Source organism: Nomascus leucogenys, chromosome 3 (assembly GCF_006542625.1).
Source record: "Nomascus leucogenys isolate Asia chromosome 3, Asia_NLE_v1, whole genome shotgun sequence".
In the NCBI taxonomy this organism is placed as follows: Eukaryota; Metazoa; Chordata; class Mammalia; order Primates; family Hylobatidae; genus Nomascus; species Nomascus leucogenys.
In genome coordinates this window covers 30,517,270-30,532,714 of record NC_044383.1, presented here as the reverse complement: position 1 = coordinate 30,532,714, position 15,445 = coordinate 30,517,270, and the positions used below count along the sequence as shown (strand labels likewise).

The window sequence follows — 15,445 nt, the reverse complement described above, 5'->3', positions numbered from 1 at the left end:
AAGAAAAATGGTGTTTACTAATCAACCCAAATCCTTTCTTTTTTTGAGACAAGGTCACCCTGTTGCCCATGCTGGAGTGCAGTGGTACAATCTCGGCTCACCGCTGCCTCGACCTCCCCAGGCTCAGGCGATCCTCCCACTTCAGCCTCCCAAGTAGCTAGGACCACAGGTCCACACCAACATGCCTGGCTAATTTTCTGTATTTTTTGTACAGACAGGGTTTTGTCATGTTGCCCAGGCTAGTCTTGAACTCCTGAGCTCAAGCAATCCACCTGCCTTGGCATCACAAAGTGCTGGGATTACAGGCATGAGCCATCATGCCCAGCCCCAAATGCATTTCTTAAGGATTTACCAAAATGGAAAAGTGGACAAACTAGAGAAGGCCAGAAAAAAGTAGCAGGTATGATTTGCTGCAACCCTGCCTCTAAAATTTGTCTTCAAAATATAAAAGCTTCTATTTTAAGTTTGAAATTAAAAGGCATTTCATATTTTATTCAATAGTTTATAATAAATGTAAATTTAATATTAATGTTATTAGTCGGGTGGGAGGTATCTGGACAAAAAAAATGGACCACTGTCATCCACAAAGGATATGTTAAGTATAATGTAATACACTAAAACCTCTAAGTTTGAGAAATGCAAACTAAAATAAAATCCAGAAGCCAAACACCATCACTGAGGAAAGATCAACATTACCTCCGAGACCAAAGACAAGAACAAATGTATTCTAGAGAGCTATCACTAGGGGGCAAATCTGTTTCTTCTTTTCTAAAAAAAAGAAATATTCTGCTCCATTTGGAAAGTTAATGCCAGGCCATAAAACACATGCCAGAAAGCGAGCAGGTGAAGAAACAGCTTCTAGGTACCTTGTAATGAACCCAGTCAACAGCATCTCTTACATCCTGGAACATACTCCGGTAGGACATGAAGAGGTCCCCATCTTTAAATCCTGTTTCACAACTACAGAAAGATAAAAATAACATGACAGGGGATCCAAAACAGGGTAAATAAAATATATATCAAAAATTTCCCAGGGGACCCAAAGGTTCCATATCACATGGGTAAAGGCTGTGGCTAATGAGGAAAATAATTACTCCCTAATGAAAGTCCACTTTGACCACCAGAAATGGCTACAGTGTTCAATGGAATACAATAATTGTGAACAAATACAAAGTGATAGAAGAATATATTGAATGGAAGCTAAAAGGCCAAAGTTCCAAAAATGTCAGGTTTTTTATTTATCACTTTTTAGAAACAGGTTGAAGAAACATTTAAAACTTAAAATTGGTCATTTAGGTTCTTTCCACCCTGACTTTCCTGACACTGTCCCTAAGTACAAAGGTACTGTCCATTTTTTTATTTAGCTCAGTGACTCAGCTTTCCACCAAATTTAGTGTCTTCAAGTGGACAAAGCCCAAAGAGGATATGAAGTTAGCCAACTCTGGTATATATATGGCTAAACTTTCAGTATTGGCTATATAATTCTCCCTAAAGGGAGAGGATAACTTGTTTTAAGACTTATGCAAAATTTTACTTCTGGTAAGATACACAGTATTTATTCCTTAATCAAATCTTGCCGGGCCTGGTAATGAAATTAAATTACCATCCCTGAATGGCTCCTGGGTAGCTGCTGTGAAATGAGTTGGGGGGTTTTAGTGTAATTCTGCTTGGACAGATAATCATCACACAAACCTCCCACTCAGTTGTCACAATTAGCACCTCTGCTGGCCGTCTTCATTCCCAGGAGAAGCCAATCAGAAGTGGTGGCTGCAGCACACTGGCAAGGAGAGGGGCCGTGTGGGAGGTGAGAGCCTGCATGGAGCTGCTGGTGCTGTCCCATCTCTCAGGTTGGCAATGTGGCATCTCTCACTAGCACTAAATTCACTTTAGAAAAGCAGAAAAGACCTACAATGGCCAGTTCTCTAAAACCCTGTGCATTAATTTAAAAAATCAATTGGAAAAAAATAATTATAGTATATACATACCTGGTATATCTGGGACAATTAGTAAAAAAATCTACTAGGCAGGCCAACAGGTAGGTCTCTGAAAAACGAAGAACAGATATTCATAAGCTATAATGAAATAATTCAAACTTATTTCATTACCTCCCTTGAATACAGACTAATGGTCACAGAAGGGAAAGCATCAGTATAAATAAGCATAGAATGAATCTACCTGGTAGGTTGAATAGTGTGTTCAGAATGTAAAATCTTTCAGTATCATCTCGCTGGATAAATTTATTTGGATACTGTTCTCTAGTTTCTGGTCTGAAAGAAAAATTTAAAAATTAACTGATTTTTAAAATAACATTATAATAATTGAGAAATAGCATTATTCAAAAATTAACTCAAATATTTTGATGGCTATGTGCAAGACAGGATTCCGAATATTACGCATGGGTAGCTATGAAGATGAACGAGTTCAGGTTCCAGCTCTTTATTTTTTTAATTTTAATTTTTTTTAAGACAGAGTCTTGCTAAGTCCAGGCTGGACTCAAACTCCTGAAGATTGCTCAATCTTCCCACCTCAGCCTCCCAAGTAGCTGGGATTACAGGTGTGATGTCCAGCTTAGGTTCCAGCTCTTAAAAGAGTTGTCAGTGTGGTGGGCGAGGTGGGTCACATACACATATAAGGTAAAAAATCACAACTACTACAAGAGAGGTGCAAAAATTTATGAGAAAACCAAAGAAGGGAACACCATTTCAACTTAAGAGGTAGAGAGAAGCAAATGTGAGGACTAAGGAGAGGAAAATCTAGGAAGGATTCATGCACGTGCTGGTATACGAGCTGGGCCTTAAAGGCTAGGTGGACCAGTTGTGAAACTAGTCCAATTTGGGTAGAGAAAGGGGAGCAGAGAAAAATTAAGCTAGAAAGATGGGTTGAGGCAGATTAAGCTACTGTTCCTACACCATTTAGGGGCAAGAGGGTAGTACTGACAGTTTTAAAGCAGAGGGATAATCCCATTGGGGCTGAGTTGTAAAACAAAATTAAATTAGTGGCTGTTTCAGGATAAACTGGGGAAAGACAATGTGATGCACTCCAACAATGGCTACAAATTCTTCCTGTCTCTTTGTGATGCAATTTTGTGGCTCCTCCCATTAGAACTCAGTCTATTTCTCTATCCTTGAATATAGGCTTGTATAGCAGCAAATGGGATCCAAGCAGAGACCTAGAAAAACGTGTGTGTATTGAGGCTTAATCTCTTGCAGCACTTGGAACCATGGACTACTATGTGCATGAGAGTGAGATAGTCTGCTGGAGGATAGAAGGCTACATGTAGAAATGAAGCACTGGGCCAACAGCCTGCGAATGCCAGACATGTGCACGAGGCCATTCTAGATCAGATGCCAGTTCACCCATCAGCTAACCACAGACATGTGAAAGAGTGTAGAGAGATCAGCTGTGTAACCCAGAATCACCCAGTTGACTCTCAGAATTTTCTTTTTCTTTTTCTTTTTTTGGAGACAGTCTCACTCTGTCGGCCAGGCTGGAGTGCAGTGTCATGATCTCAGCTCACTCATATATTCAAGACAGATTACCAAGGTAAAATAAGACCCAGCAGACTGAGCAGATTTGGCTGGGGGAACATTAAGAGTCAAAGATGATGATGTCCATGCTAAGGTGTCTCTCTCTGAGAGGTGGTTGGTACGATGAACAGAAATATGAAAACTGGATAAGAAGCAATGTGAGAGTAGTTCTATTTTGGTGATACTAAGTTTGAAGTAAACAGATTTTTATTAGGCAATTAGAAACAAAGGTCAAGAACTTAAAAGAGATTCAGCCTTGAGAGATAACTGAGATCATCTACATACAGATACTAGATGGAATCATGAAAAGTATTAGAGGAGAAGAAACCACTTAGTGTGCAGGGAAGGAAGAGAAGAGAGAGAACAGAACCATGAAGAAAATTCAAGGTTTAAAAGAAAAAAGCCAGTGAAGCAGAATTTGTTAAGGATGCAGAAACACTTCTAGAAGAAAACATTTCAGAGAAACTCAAAGGGAAAAATACTAAAATATAAAAATGCACAGTTCTGACAGTGAATACATGGAGATTAACAATCTAAATAAAGGAAATCAAATTTAAAGCTCACACTGAGTGACCTGGATTAATTCCTGCCTGGGTTTGTTAACTACAAATGGCATAAACTCTAGTTAGACATATAAAAATCACATTAGCTCCCTGTCTTAAGTCACTCTTCTGAGATAAGAGTTCCCAATAATGAATAATTTTGTAGAGTATCTCATCTGCTAGCTTTCCAAGATTTTCTTTAATAAAAGTAAGGTGGAAGGTAACAGTAAAAATATACTTTCTTCAGTTAGGTTTAATAAACTGACACTGTCTCCTTAGATACAATATACTTCCCTATTCCCTCCATCATTAAAGAAAAATTACATAAAGATGGTTAACAGTTATTTATTAGGCAGTTAGAACCCAAATTGATTTATAAATGTAGTTAGCAATTACATTGTAAACTTCAGTGTCAAATCACACTAGTATATATTTAAAATAAAAATCAATTTGGGGGAAGTAATGTATCATAAAAGAAGAAATGCTACACTTGAAATGGGAAGAAAACAGTTAGATTACTACTAACTTTCTGTGACCCACAGAATAAAGATTTATCAAAAAATAAGGTCCTAACTCATTAGCAAAGCCTGATGGAGTCCTTCTTTTCCAGCCTTGTCTACCACTGTAATAGCTTCGATAACTCTTTCTTTCTAAACCTTCTATCTTCAGTCTCTTCTTTTCATGGGAATTTTAATTTTATTAATTTATTTTTATTTTTTTGAGATAGGGTCTTGCTCTGTTACACAGGCTAGACTACAGTGGCACCAACACAGCTCACTGCAGCCTCAACCTCCTGGGCTCAAGCAATCCTCCTGCCTCAGTCTCCCATATAGCTGGGACCAAAGGCATACACCACCATGCCCAGCTAATTTTTGATATTTGTAGAGATAGGGTTTCACTTTATTGTCCAGGCTGGTCTCGAACCCCTAGGCTCAAGAAGTCTTCTTGCCTTGTCCTCCCAAAGTGCTGACATTATAGGCTTAAGCCACTGTGCCTGGCCAGCTTTTCTGTTTAACTCTAAAGACTGCACAGTGTTAAGTGCTATTTGAATGATTCTGCATTTACTCATAAATGACTTATTTTTGAAACACTATTAAATGCATTAGCAAAGGAGCTATGTGAAAACTTTATTGGCTTATTTAGGGGAAGAGAGGAAGTCTGTGGATCTTGAGTTGGAAATTTGATCGTAATACTAACTTATCCAACTGCTTCTCTTTTCTTCTCTGCCTACCCCTCCCTTATAATACAAAAATTCCTTTTTAGACATAATAGAACCCTGGTTCATCTTCACTGAGATTCTGAGTTATGATGACAATATCTGTGTATAAAACAGCTTAAGTTACTAGTACAACCTGTAATTACTTCATATTCCAAATCCTCTTTCCTGATATTTTCATGGATCCTGAACAAACCCCCTCATGAAAGAAACAGTGAAGGAAATGTGGATGTAATCACTGGCTTGCTCAGATGTGTCAAGATGGGTGTTTACTTCACATCATTCTCATGTATACATGGAAATCTCTGAGCCTGTGTAATGTCAGTAATGCCAACTAAAGAGTCTTAGATGCTTCAATTCTAAGGGGCATCCTGTGACCTCAAATCTAAAGGAAGCTCTGGCACAATTACAGTTGGTTTGTGCCTCTTACCACAAAAAAAGACATTGTCTTTTTAAACATTTCAATGTAGCCTGGTGTTTTTGCTATTCTGCCATCAAGAATGAATAGTAAATGGAAAAGTTTACATAAGAGACTGACACACATCCTATTCTGGTTTTACAAGCTGTTGTTCTGACCTTAATACAATGTCAATAGTAAATAAGGTAGCATAACAGTAGAGAAAATGTATAACTGTAAAGCTATAGCTACAGAAGTTGTCAAATTGTGGCATTATGATTTGAAAATATTGGGACATTTCACAAAAAAATAGATATTAAATTTCATCTGCTGTTTACTAGGGTAAAAAGTTCAAATTAGTGACAATAGTGGAAATATTTTTATTTTGAAAATAAAGCTTATCCTTGTTTTAAATATTATCAGCACATATTCACTTTAACCTTATGTTTAAATTTTTTTTAATGACACAATCAAATGCCAGGATTCAAAATTTAGATTCATTAGAATCTAAAAAACGTATTGGCTATTAAAAATCTCTTAATCATTTAAATTGCTACAGTTTAAAATTTTTCAAAGCATTTTTATATACATACCTCTTCTGAACAGCTACCTGAGAACTGTATTAGAAAGAAGAAAATAAAAATCTTAGAATTTCAAATAAGTCAAAACTACTAAAGTTCTTCTGGGCAAGTTTCAAGATTAGTTTTGTTGTATGCTGTATAATTGGAAGGCACTTAATTTAAACAAAATGTAATTGCTAACTATATATCAGTTTGGGTTCCAACTGCCTAACAAATGTTAACTAACCTTATGTAAGGGAATTTGCTCTTTAATGATGAAAAGTAATAGGGAAATACATTACATCTGGAGAGATGATGTCATCTTCACATTGTTTGACTTTAACATTAGAAAGAGGCTAAAGGTTCTCTGTACTCACCCCCTTATAAAGTTAAATCCATGTGCACAGACCAAGAGGTTTCCATAGGCATCGACTTTCAAAAGATTTCCATATAGTGTGTCAAAGACAAGTCCCCTATGTGAAAATGAAGACATTATTGATAATGCAAAGTAATATAGGCAATAATTTTATGTAGTAGTATTTAATCATCATGAACCAACCTCATCTAATTCAAGCTTTGTACCAACTCAAAGTATTTCCTAATATAGCTAAAGTGAGTAAAATCTTAAAAACTAATTCTAAAGCAACTAAAAAATATTGACTCTGTCCAGACAGATAATCATAATTGTTTTCTGTAAGGAATAAGTGCTTAATCAAACAAGGTATAAAAAACATTCCTCTTACTACACAGCTGGTACCATTCTAAAACATAGTCTTTTTTTCTTGGACAACTGAGAAGGCTTATATTTTTCTCCATTAGATGCTGTATGTGGGATATATATGATAGCATCTCAAATAAACATCATTTTCTTAATCTTAAATAGTCCCTATCAAATCCAGAAATGGAAACTGCCAAGCTTCTATCATGTTAAGTGTATTAGAGAAACACATACCTATTTGCCAACAGCCCCAAATAGCACCACCTGTGATTACTGCCCGTCAGTTTTAGTAATCTCCTTTTTTACCTGTAAGTGGGTCTTCCTCAGTTGCAATAAACTGAGCTTAATTCAGGAACACCAAGATATGGTGTATATGAAAAGTTCATGGTAATTTTAGAATCAACATCAACCAACCAAGAAAACAACAAAGAATTATTCAATGTTTTGGGAGGTTTTTTTGTTAAGGATAAATTTGGAATGTCTAATTTGAGGGATAAGGAAAGTAGTCTTAATCTAGTCTTAATCCAAAGATATCTTTAAAAATTACCTGGTAGGGAATGTAGAATCATAAGCAAAGCTGAGCAACTCCTGGGGATAGCCAATAGAAACTAATCTCTCCACAGTAAGCTCAAAACCAAGGGACTCATACTCTGGGGACTTGTACACTGCACAAAGAGGAGGTTTTCATTAGTTAGCAGAAAGAACAGCCAATTAAAACAGAATGCAAATGAATAATTTTGCTTTTTCCCAGTTCTTCCACCCTCCTAATTCTGCCATTTTTCTTCTTCCCCCTCAAACTCCATGTTCTGTACTGCCCCAAGTAATTAGAGAACTCAAATGTTAGTCTGTGGAAATAGGTCATATTATATAGCAGGAGCACAGCAACAAGCTGAATTATCAAATTATTCAGTATAGTTCCTTCTTCTCAGGAAACCTATTCCAAACTTTTTTTTCCTTTATTCTTTCATTCCCACAGTTTAAAAAAATGAATATGCATAGCTGTGATATTAATCATGAGAATAAAAGTACACAGAAAACTAGGTAAGGGAGGTCTATGCATGTTGAAGGCTTTGGTGTTGTGCATAATTGTTGCAGAAATCCTTCAAAATGAACTTTTAAAATAATTTATTTTTGGAATTCCTGTTTGGCTTGGGTAGTTGCTTTATATGCCTTCTCCAATCAACATATTTGTTCCACTTGTTAGATTAATTGTTTTCTCATCAGCTCTAACAATGTATGCCATCAAAATTGTATTTTGCAAGTTATTATTGTAAACCAACCACAAAAAGACATGTTTGTGACAATTAGGGAAATCTAAATATGAACTGGAGTTAGATATTGAAGAATTGGTCAGGCGTGGTGGCTCATGCCTGTAGTTCCAGCACTTTGAGAAGCCAAGGCGGGCAGATCACTTGAGGTGAAGAGTTCGAGACCAGCCTGACCAACATGGTGACACCCCGTCTCTATTAAAAACACAAAAAATTAGCCGGGTGTGGTGGTGCATGCCTGTTGTCACAGCTAGGAGGCTGAGGTGGGAGAATCTCTTGAACCTGAGAGGTGGAGGTTGCAGTGAACTGAGATCATGCCACTGCACTCCAGCCTGGGTGACAGAGTGAGACTTTGTCTCAAAAAAAAAAAAAATGCAAGTGTGTATATAAAACTAAATCTCTCCTTATCTGCCAAAGGAGCACTGAGTTTGTTACAGGTCAAATAACAGGGATTTCAGGCAATGAGGGGTTCTCTCTACTATTGTATAAGTCTGAAATTTTCCATAATGAAAAAACTTTTTAGAGTTACTACTGAAATTCAAACATAAAGAAAATGTTGCAGCCAGGTGTGGTGGCTCACGCCTGTAATCCCAGCACTTTGGGAGCCCAAGGCGGGCGGATCAGTTGACGTCAGGAGTTCCAGACCAGCCTGGCCAACACAGTGAAACCCTGTCTCTACTAAGAACACAAAAATTAGCTGGGCATGGTGGCGGGCACCTGTAATCCCAGCTACTCGGGAGGGTGAGGCAGGAGAATCGCTTGAACCCAGGAGGTGGAGGCTGCAGTGAGCCGAGACCGTGCCACTACACTCCAGCCTTGGCGACAAAGTGAGACTCTGTCTCAAAAAGAAAAAAAAAGAAAAGAAAAAAAGAAAATGTTGCTCCTTTAAATAGGTTTCTTCCAAATGAAATATTTAGGTAAGCATCTTTCCATCAGTCTCCAGGAGTGAGTAAGCCATATTAAAAATAACAACTAAAAAGACCTGCTAGCTTGCTAAATGCCAAATGAGGCAAAAATATCCATCCTATTCTTGTAATCTCATAATAATGCAACTATTATTATTATAGTTCTTCCATCTACTATTAACATCTTTAGCTTATGGCGCAAACTGATTTTTCATTGCAATTAGTCTACCTATCCAAGTTGGTGCTAATACTTTAATGAGTGTGATTCAACTTTCCCTTCCCAAAAACAATCCTTTAGAATATTTCTGGAAATATACAACAGTAATACTAGTTGCCTCCTAGGAAAGGAACTCAGTGGCTTTTAAGAGACAGGGAAGGAGACTGTCATGTACCTCCTGTATCTTTAAAACTTATATTAATGTATATCTATTTTTAAAATTAAACTGAAGTTTTTAAAAAGCAAGCTAGGCTTTCAAAATCCTTTAATAAATATTTGTCAGATTTTAAAACCAGAAGCCTAAAATTTTTAAGGTCTTTTGAGTCTCATCAGAACAATGCCAAAAGAAAAAAAACCATCTTTATTTCTTTTGTTGTCACAAGGGTAATAATAATTTAATGCCAATGCTAACCCTGGCTAACTTTTTTTTTCTTTTTCTTCTTTTTTTTTTTCCTGAGTCAGAGTCTCGCTCCATTGCCCAGGCTGGAGTGCAGTGGCCGTGATCTTGGCTCACTGCAACCTCTGCCTCCCAGATTCAAGCGATTCTCATGACTCAGCATCCCAAGTAGCTGTGATTACAGGTGCCCGCCACCACACCTGGTATTTTTAGTTGAGACGGGAGTTTCACCACGTTGGCCAGGCTGGTCTCGAACTCCTGACCTCAAGTGATCCGCCTGCCTCGGGCTCCCAAAGTGCTGCTATTACAGGCTGAGCCACCACGCCCAGCCATGGCTAACATTTGCAAAACTGGCTATATTACCTTCTTCCCCTTAAATCCTGCCCCATCCTCTCCCATCCCCCTAAAAAAAAACTTGTTGAAGACTGAAGTGTGGAATTCCTAAATCTATATGATGTACACTGTGGTTAAAAAAATAAAGTGCTATATACACTAACAGAGTAAGAGCTGGTGTTATCATAAAACCATAAGGCATGGCACCTACTGTTGTAAATTTGAGTTATAAGTATAACCACTCTCACCTTACCCTCCTCAATGCCCCATGCTCCTACCCCATTTGCAAGTAAATCTCATTTTAGTACAATCTCCATAAAACAAAAATTATTTCCCAATCCTAACCAAGGCCTGATTTATTTCAAACACTATTTAATGAAATAAAATTCCAGTATAGCTAAGTAATTTGGGTAATCTACTGACAATTATTCTTATAGGATTTGGTCCATATAAAATGTTTTCAATTGTTAATTTTTTCAGAAGGACAATTTGCTGGATATGCCTTAAGAGTGGGAGACAAAAAACAAACCTTAATTACTCCCACCCACACTCACCCCTAAATCAGCAATTTCTCCAGCTAGAGAATCAGGTAACTATACAGCAATGGAGTAACTAGTGAGTAAAACCTATGTCTATGAGACAATTTGGATTTGAAGCTCAAATTAATGTATTCATAATTTTCAGTGAAAAACAATACAGGGGAGAAAAAGTCTCAAATCCCCATTTTGACAGTACAAATCCTAGAATAGCAGAAAATAAAAACACTATACTTGCCACATTATATGTATTGGCAGGGCAGAATTTCCCAAGTGTTCAACCGAAGTGACTTTCTAGAAATTCCACCTATGGAAACACTTTAAATTTCCTTTTTCTCAATGAGCTCAGAGCACTTCCTAAAATATGATGTATCTTCCCCATTTGCTGACGTGAAGTTATATAGCAAGTACAAACATCAGCTGAAGCCAAAATTTAGGTCTCTTTGAGTCTCCAAAAGCTCTTTGTAAGGCCAGGAGTGGTAACTCACACCTGTAATCCCAGCACTTTGGGAGGCTGGGGCGGGTGGATCGCTTGAGGTCAGGAGTTTGAGACCACCCTGGCCAATATGGTGAAACCCCGTCTCTACTAAAAACACAAAAATTAGCTGGGCGTGGTGGCTCGCACCTGCAGTCCCAGCTACTTAGGAGGCTGAGGCAGGAGAAACGCTTGAACCCAGGAGGCGGAGGTTGCAGTGATCCAAGATTGCGCCACAGCACTCCAGTCTGGGCGACAGAGCAAGACTTCATCTCAAAAAACAAACAAACAAAAGCTCTTTGTAATAGGGTATATATACTACCCCTGCAAAAAGTGAATTTCTAGATTACATAAGCCATCAAAACTTAAGCTTGGATGTTGAAACATAACACTTCTCCCTCCAATTTTTTTCAACTAGTCCAAAATAAACTGCTCTACTCACAGTGGGAATGGATTTAGTAAAAAGAGTCCAAGTTCTACCCTGACAACACTATTTCATCAAGCTCTATATTAATCAGTAAGACCTACAAGCTATTGACATTTTCTCATAAGCTTCCCAGAGTCATTTCAGCAACACAAACTCCCTGGTCATTAAATTATCTGCTATATAGTACAACCAAGGTTGGAGAAGCAGAATTGCAGCTGCACAGAGCATGAATTTAGATGTTTTATTCTAAGTGTCCCTCAGTGATAAACATATTTATTGTGACCTGGTGGCAAAAATTCCTGAAGCTAAGTACCGCCATTCCTTTAAAAATAAAAATAAAAATAAAATATAAAAAATAAAATTCCTTTTTTAATCAACCAGGCCCTACAAAGCCGGCCTCAGATATTTATGGGAAACCACATATATCTCCTCAGACTTAGAGCTTTATGCCTCTCCACAGCTGCAAAGGCTCTAATTTCAATTTCTCTCCCACAACTGTGACAAGTAAATGATGCACAGCTTCAAGCTCAACTCTCATAATTGACTTTCTGTGGTTCCAAAACCCAGGCAATAGCTTCAGAGTAAACATAACTTCACACAATATCTGCTTATTTCTTCTCTCAGAAGGTACTCTGGCCTACCCCTAGTTACTCAATATCGGAAGACAAAGGAAGAAGCTATTTTAAGGGCTAGAGTCCCAAAAGGAGGACTGCTTCAGCCACCAGGACAGCACACAGTGTTCTCAGGTTACATAATTAGACTATAAAGAAAACAACCAACACTTTGAAAGTTGAAGTTACTGAAAGCATTTAAAGATATTCTTTACTCCATAATCTGCAAGGAAAAAACAGTTCTTCAAAAAATAACTATGTTTTCAGGATGAAAGTTGTGGGCTCTGTTTTGAGTAGATGCTGTTTATACAAGATATAATATATATTAAAGGACAAAGTCCCTTTGGAATGAGCAGAAAACTTTCTGCAGGAAGTTTGGAATTCTCATGCACTTTTAACCATTGCCACCAAGACACACTATGTAGTAATTTATAGATTTAGAAAAATAAAGGGCAAACCTCTACAGAGGTTCCAGCCTAGCAGAGTGCTGCTGCCAAAATGAGAACTCACATGAGGCAGATGCAGATGCAGTGTGTGTCACTCCAGTCTTGAAGGAGTTACACTGGCTCTCCTGTTAAAAAACAAAACAAAGCAACAAAACAAAACAAAAACAAAAACAAAAGCTGGTTTTAAAACTGTTGTGATGGGCTGGAACAGAGAGATACCATTTGGAAATTGGTATTTACAGGAGTTACTACTGCCCTCCAATTTAGAAGCCTCTGACCATCACTAAAATTAGCCTAATTGGCCATAACAAAACAAGGGTATTGAAGATAAGCCTAAGTATTATTGTGCATTATTTACTTTTCTGGCACCCTGAGTCTGGAATACAAGCCAAGTCTGATCCTAAAATGTTAAGTCGAAAGACAAACAGAAAAATAAGTCTATTGGTCTTAGTTTATTTTCTCTAGCACATTTCAGGCTAACACGATAGAAACTGAATGCAGCTGGCAAATGGTGTTTAAAATTAAACTACGGGTAGTGAAACAGACTGAATAAAGGATACAAAAACAAACCACAGAGGCCTCATCTTGCTTCCAAGTACCCATTTTAGCTGAGTCTACCTATACCTGACTACTAGGTTAGTCATTATCAAGATTCTAGTCATCATTATCAAGATGACTAGAATCAACTGCACACTGCTACAAATCTAACCAGATTATCTAAATTTGGAATGGAAGGAAATTTTTACATTTTGATTGTCAGTGGAAATCTGCCCTTAGTAAGCCAATATATACTCTATAAAGTTAAAAGAAACTACCTAGTCTAGTAAAATAACTGAGTTGAAGATACATAATCCATTAAATATACTGACACTTTAAAGATATGCATTATGTTTAACTTTATAGGGAGTCATTTTCCCTAGAGACATTTAGGTTTTTGAAAACATGTCACTGGGCTCCTCCAATTCTTGGATTTTTGGGGTACTCAACCGAAGAGCAGAAATGACCAGATGCAATGTCTAAAAGTCCTAAAAGCATTACAACACTACTAACAGTCACAATGAAAACCAAAAATGCAACCCAACCACCCAAGAATAGTCATTTGCTTTTATGTTATACTTATGATCAACATCAGCATGCTCATCTATTTAGTTGCAGGCTACATGATGTTGGTTCTCTAGGCCTCTAACTAGAAAAGGTGATAACGCACATTTTTCTCTGAGAAAATTTTAAGTGAGATCTTTCCAATTATCATATAAACAAATGCCCAAGGACTTTTTTCCATTTTCCAAAACTATATGAAAATCCTAACACATTAAATAGACACAGGCAAAAATCCTATCTCTAACCTAAGAGATCACAAATGACCTAAAAAAGATATTTTCATATCTTTCTAAATTTTCAAAGCAAATTTCCTAAAATGGCTTCAATTTTAATTTACTTAAAACAGCTAGATATCATAGCAATACTTTTAGTAATACAAAGTAAAACACATTCCCAAATGACTAGATGTGTAAATAAGTAAGTGGAGTTTGAGTGACTGCCAATTTCAGTTTATTGCAAGCAAATGCAAAGTTAAATGGTAATTAAGAGTTATTTGTTTAAAAAATACTAAGAATATTAGAATATTTTTAAATAAAATGAAAAAAATACCTACTTCAAAAATATTCCATCTGAGAATCTGAATACTACAAATATCTTGTATTTTCAGTACTGTTTTCAATTTAAGACAGAAAAATTGAAAATTACTGAGATAACTTTTAAAAACCATCTTCAACCAAAGGAGCTGCTTGTAATACAAAAACAGAAATAGCTAGTTTTTTTGTTTTTGTTTTTGTTTTCAAAAATAAAAACGGATCACAGCACTCAAATGCCTGTACTAAAGTTAGAAGAATTTAGCAAACATTTGGATACCTACAGTGTACCAGGTACTAGAAGCTGAGAACAAGAAACAAAATAATGTATGATCCTGGGCCTTGAAGGAGCTCATAGCTCATGGCATATTAGAGGGGCTATACATTTAGATATTTATAATAAGTTTTAGGAGATCAATAAGACTAATCAAATGACTAAGAAAGTATAGAGGGACAAAAAGAGGACCAATCAATCCAGCCCAAGAAGTCTTCTTAAAACCTATGCATGATTTATGTATGATTTATTCAGGCTTATACAGATAACTCATTTTTATAACCAATTTCTCAAGGTACTATAAAGTTTACCTGACAACTCTCTGAAATTCAGATTCAACTAATACATTACAAACATCTATGTCAAGACTAGGCAAGTGAATTAATGTGTGAAGTGGGATACACGACAGTGCACATCTTGTCTAGAGGAGGAAGTGGCTACTCAAATGTAGCTGACTTCCCTGAGGGAATGGGAGCCAAATGTTCCCAATTGAGTGATAACAGCCAACCTAGACTTTTACCTGTAATCTCTCAACTGTATAATACTGACCCAATTAGGCTGGCATGGTGGCTCACGCCTGTAATCCCAGCACTTTGGGAGGCCAAGGTGGGTGGATCACGAGGTAAGGAGTTTGAGACCAGCCTGGCCAATATGGTAAAACCGTGTCTCTACTAAAAAATACAACAAAAGAAATTAGCCGAGTGTGGTGGCGCACACCTGTCGTGGTGGCACGTGCCTGAATCACTGGTACCAAGGAGGCGGAGGTTGCAGTGAGCTGAGATCACGCCACTGCACTCCAACCTGGGTGACAGAGCGAGACTCTGTCTCAAAAATAAATAAATAATAAAAATAAAAATACTGACCCAATTAAACAAACGAAAACTCTTCCAGCCAAACTATGGTCTGTGGTCTAAGTTGGGTCCATGGGCCAACAGTGTGCACCTCTAGCCTATACTTTAGGTCAT

The 15,445-nt window shown here is 37.3% G+C and overlaps 1 protein-coding gene across 19 annotated transcripts in view; it reads right to left on the bottom strand.

The window, feature by feature from the left end:
• NT5C2 (5'-nucleotidase, cytosolic II) overlaps positions 1-15,445 on the bottom strand; it is a 100,658-nt gene that overhangs the window by 10,989 nt on the left and 74,224 nt on the right. For 4 of the 19 annotated variants that reach the window (XM_030807618.1, XM_030807569.1, XM_030807581.1 and 1 more), the window contains 6 exons: positions 12,640-12,700; positions 7,508-7,625; positions 6,620-6,715; positions 2,176-2,267; positions 1,986-2,043; positions 867-960 (listed from right to left, as the gene is read on the bottom strand). Coding sequence is in view for 17 of the 19 variants with exons in the window: in XM_030807569.1 (XP_030663429.1) it covers positions 867-926 (60 nt within the window). In the remaining 2 variants the exon portion in view is untranslated. Of the gene's footprint in view, positions 1-866; positions 961-1,692; positions 1,906-1,985; positions 2,044-2,175; positions 2,268-6,275; positions 6,300-6,619; positions 6,716-7,507; positions 7,626-12,639; positions 12,701-15,445 lie in introns of all 19 variants that reach the window. The other 15 variants (XM_030807544.1, XM_012505728.2, XM_003255417.4 and 12 more) reach the window with 8 other exon arrangements.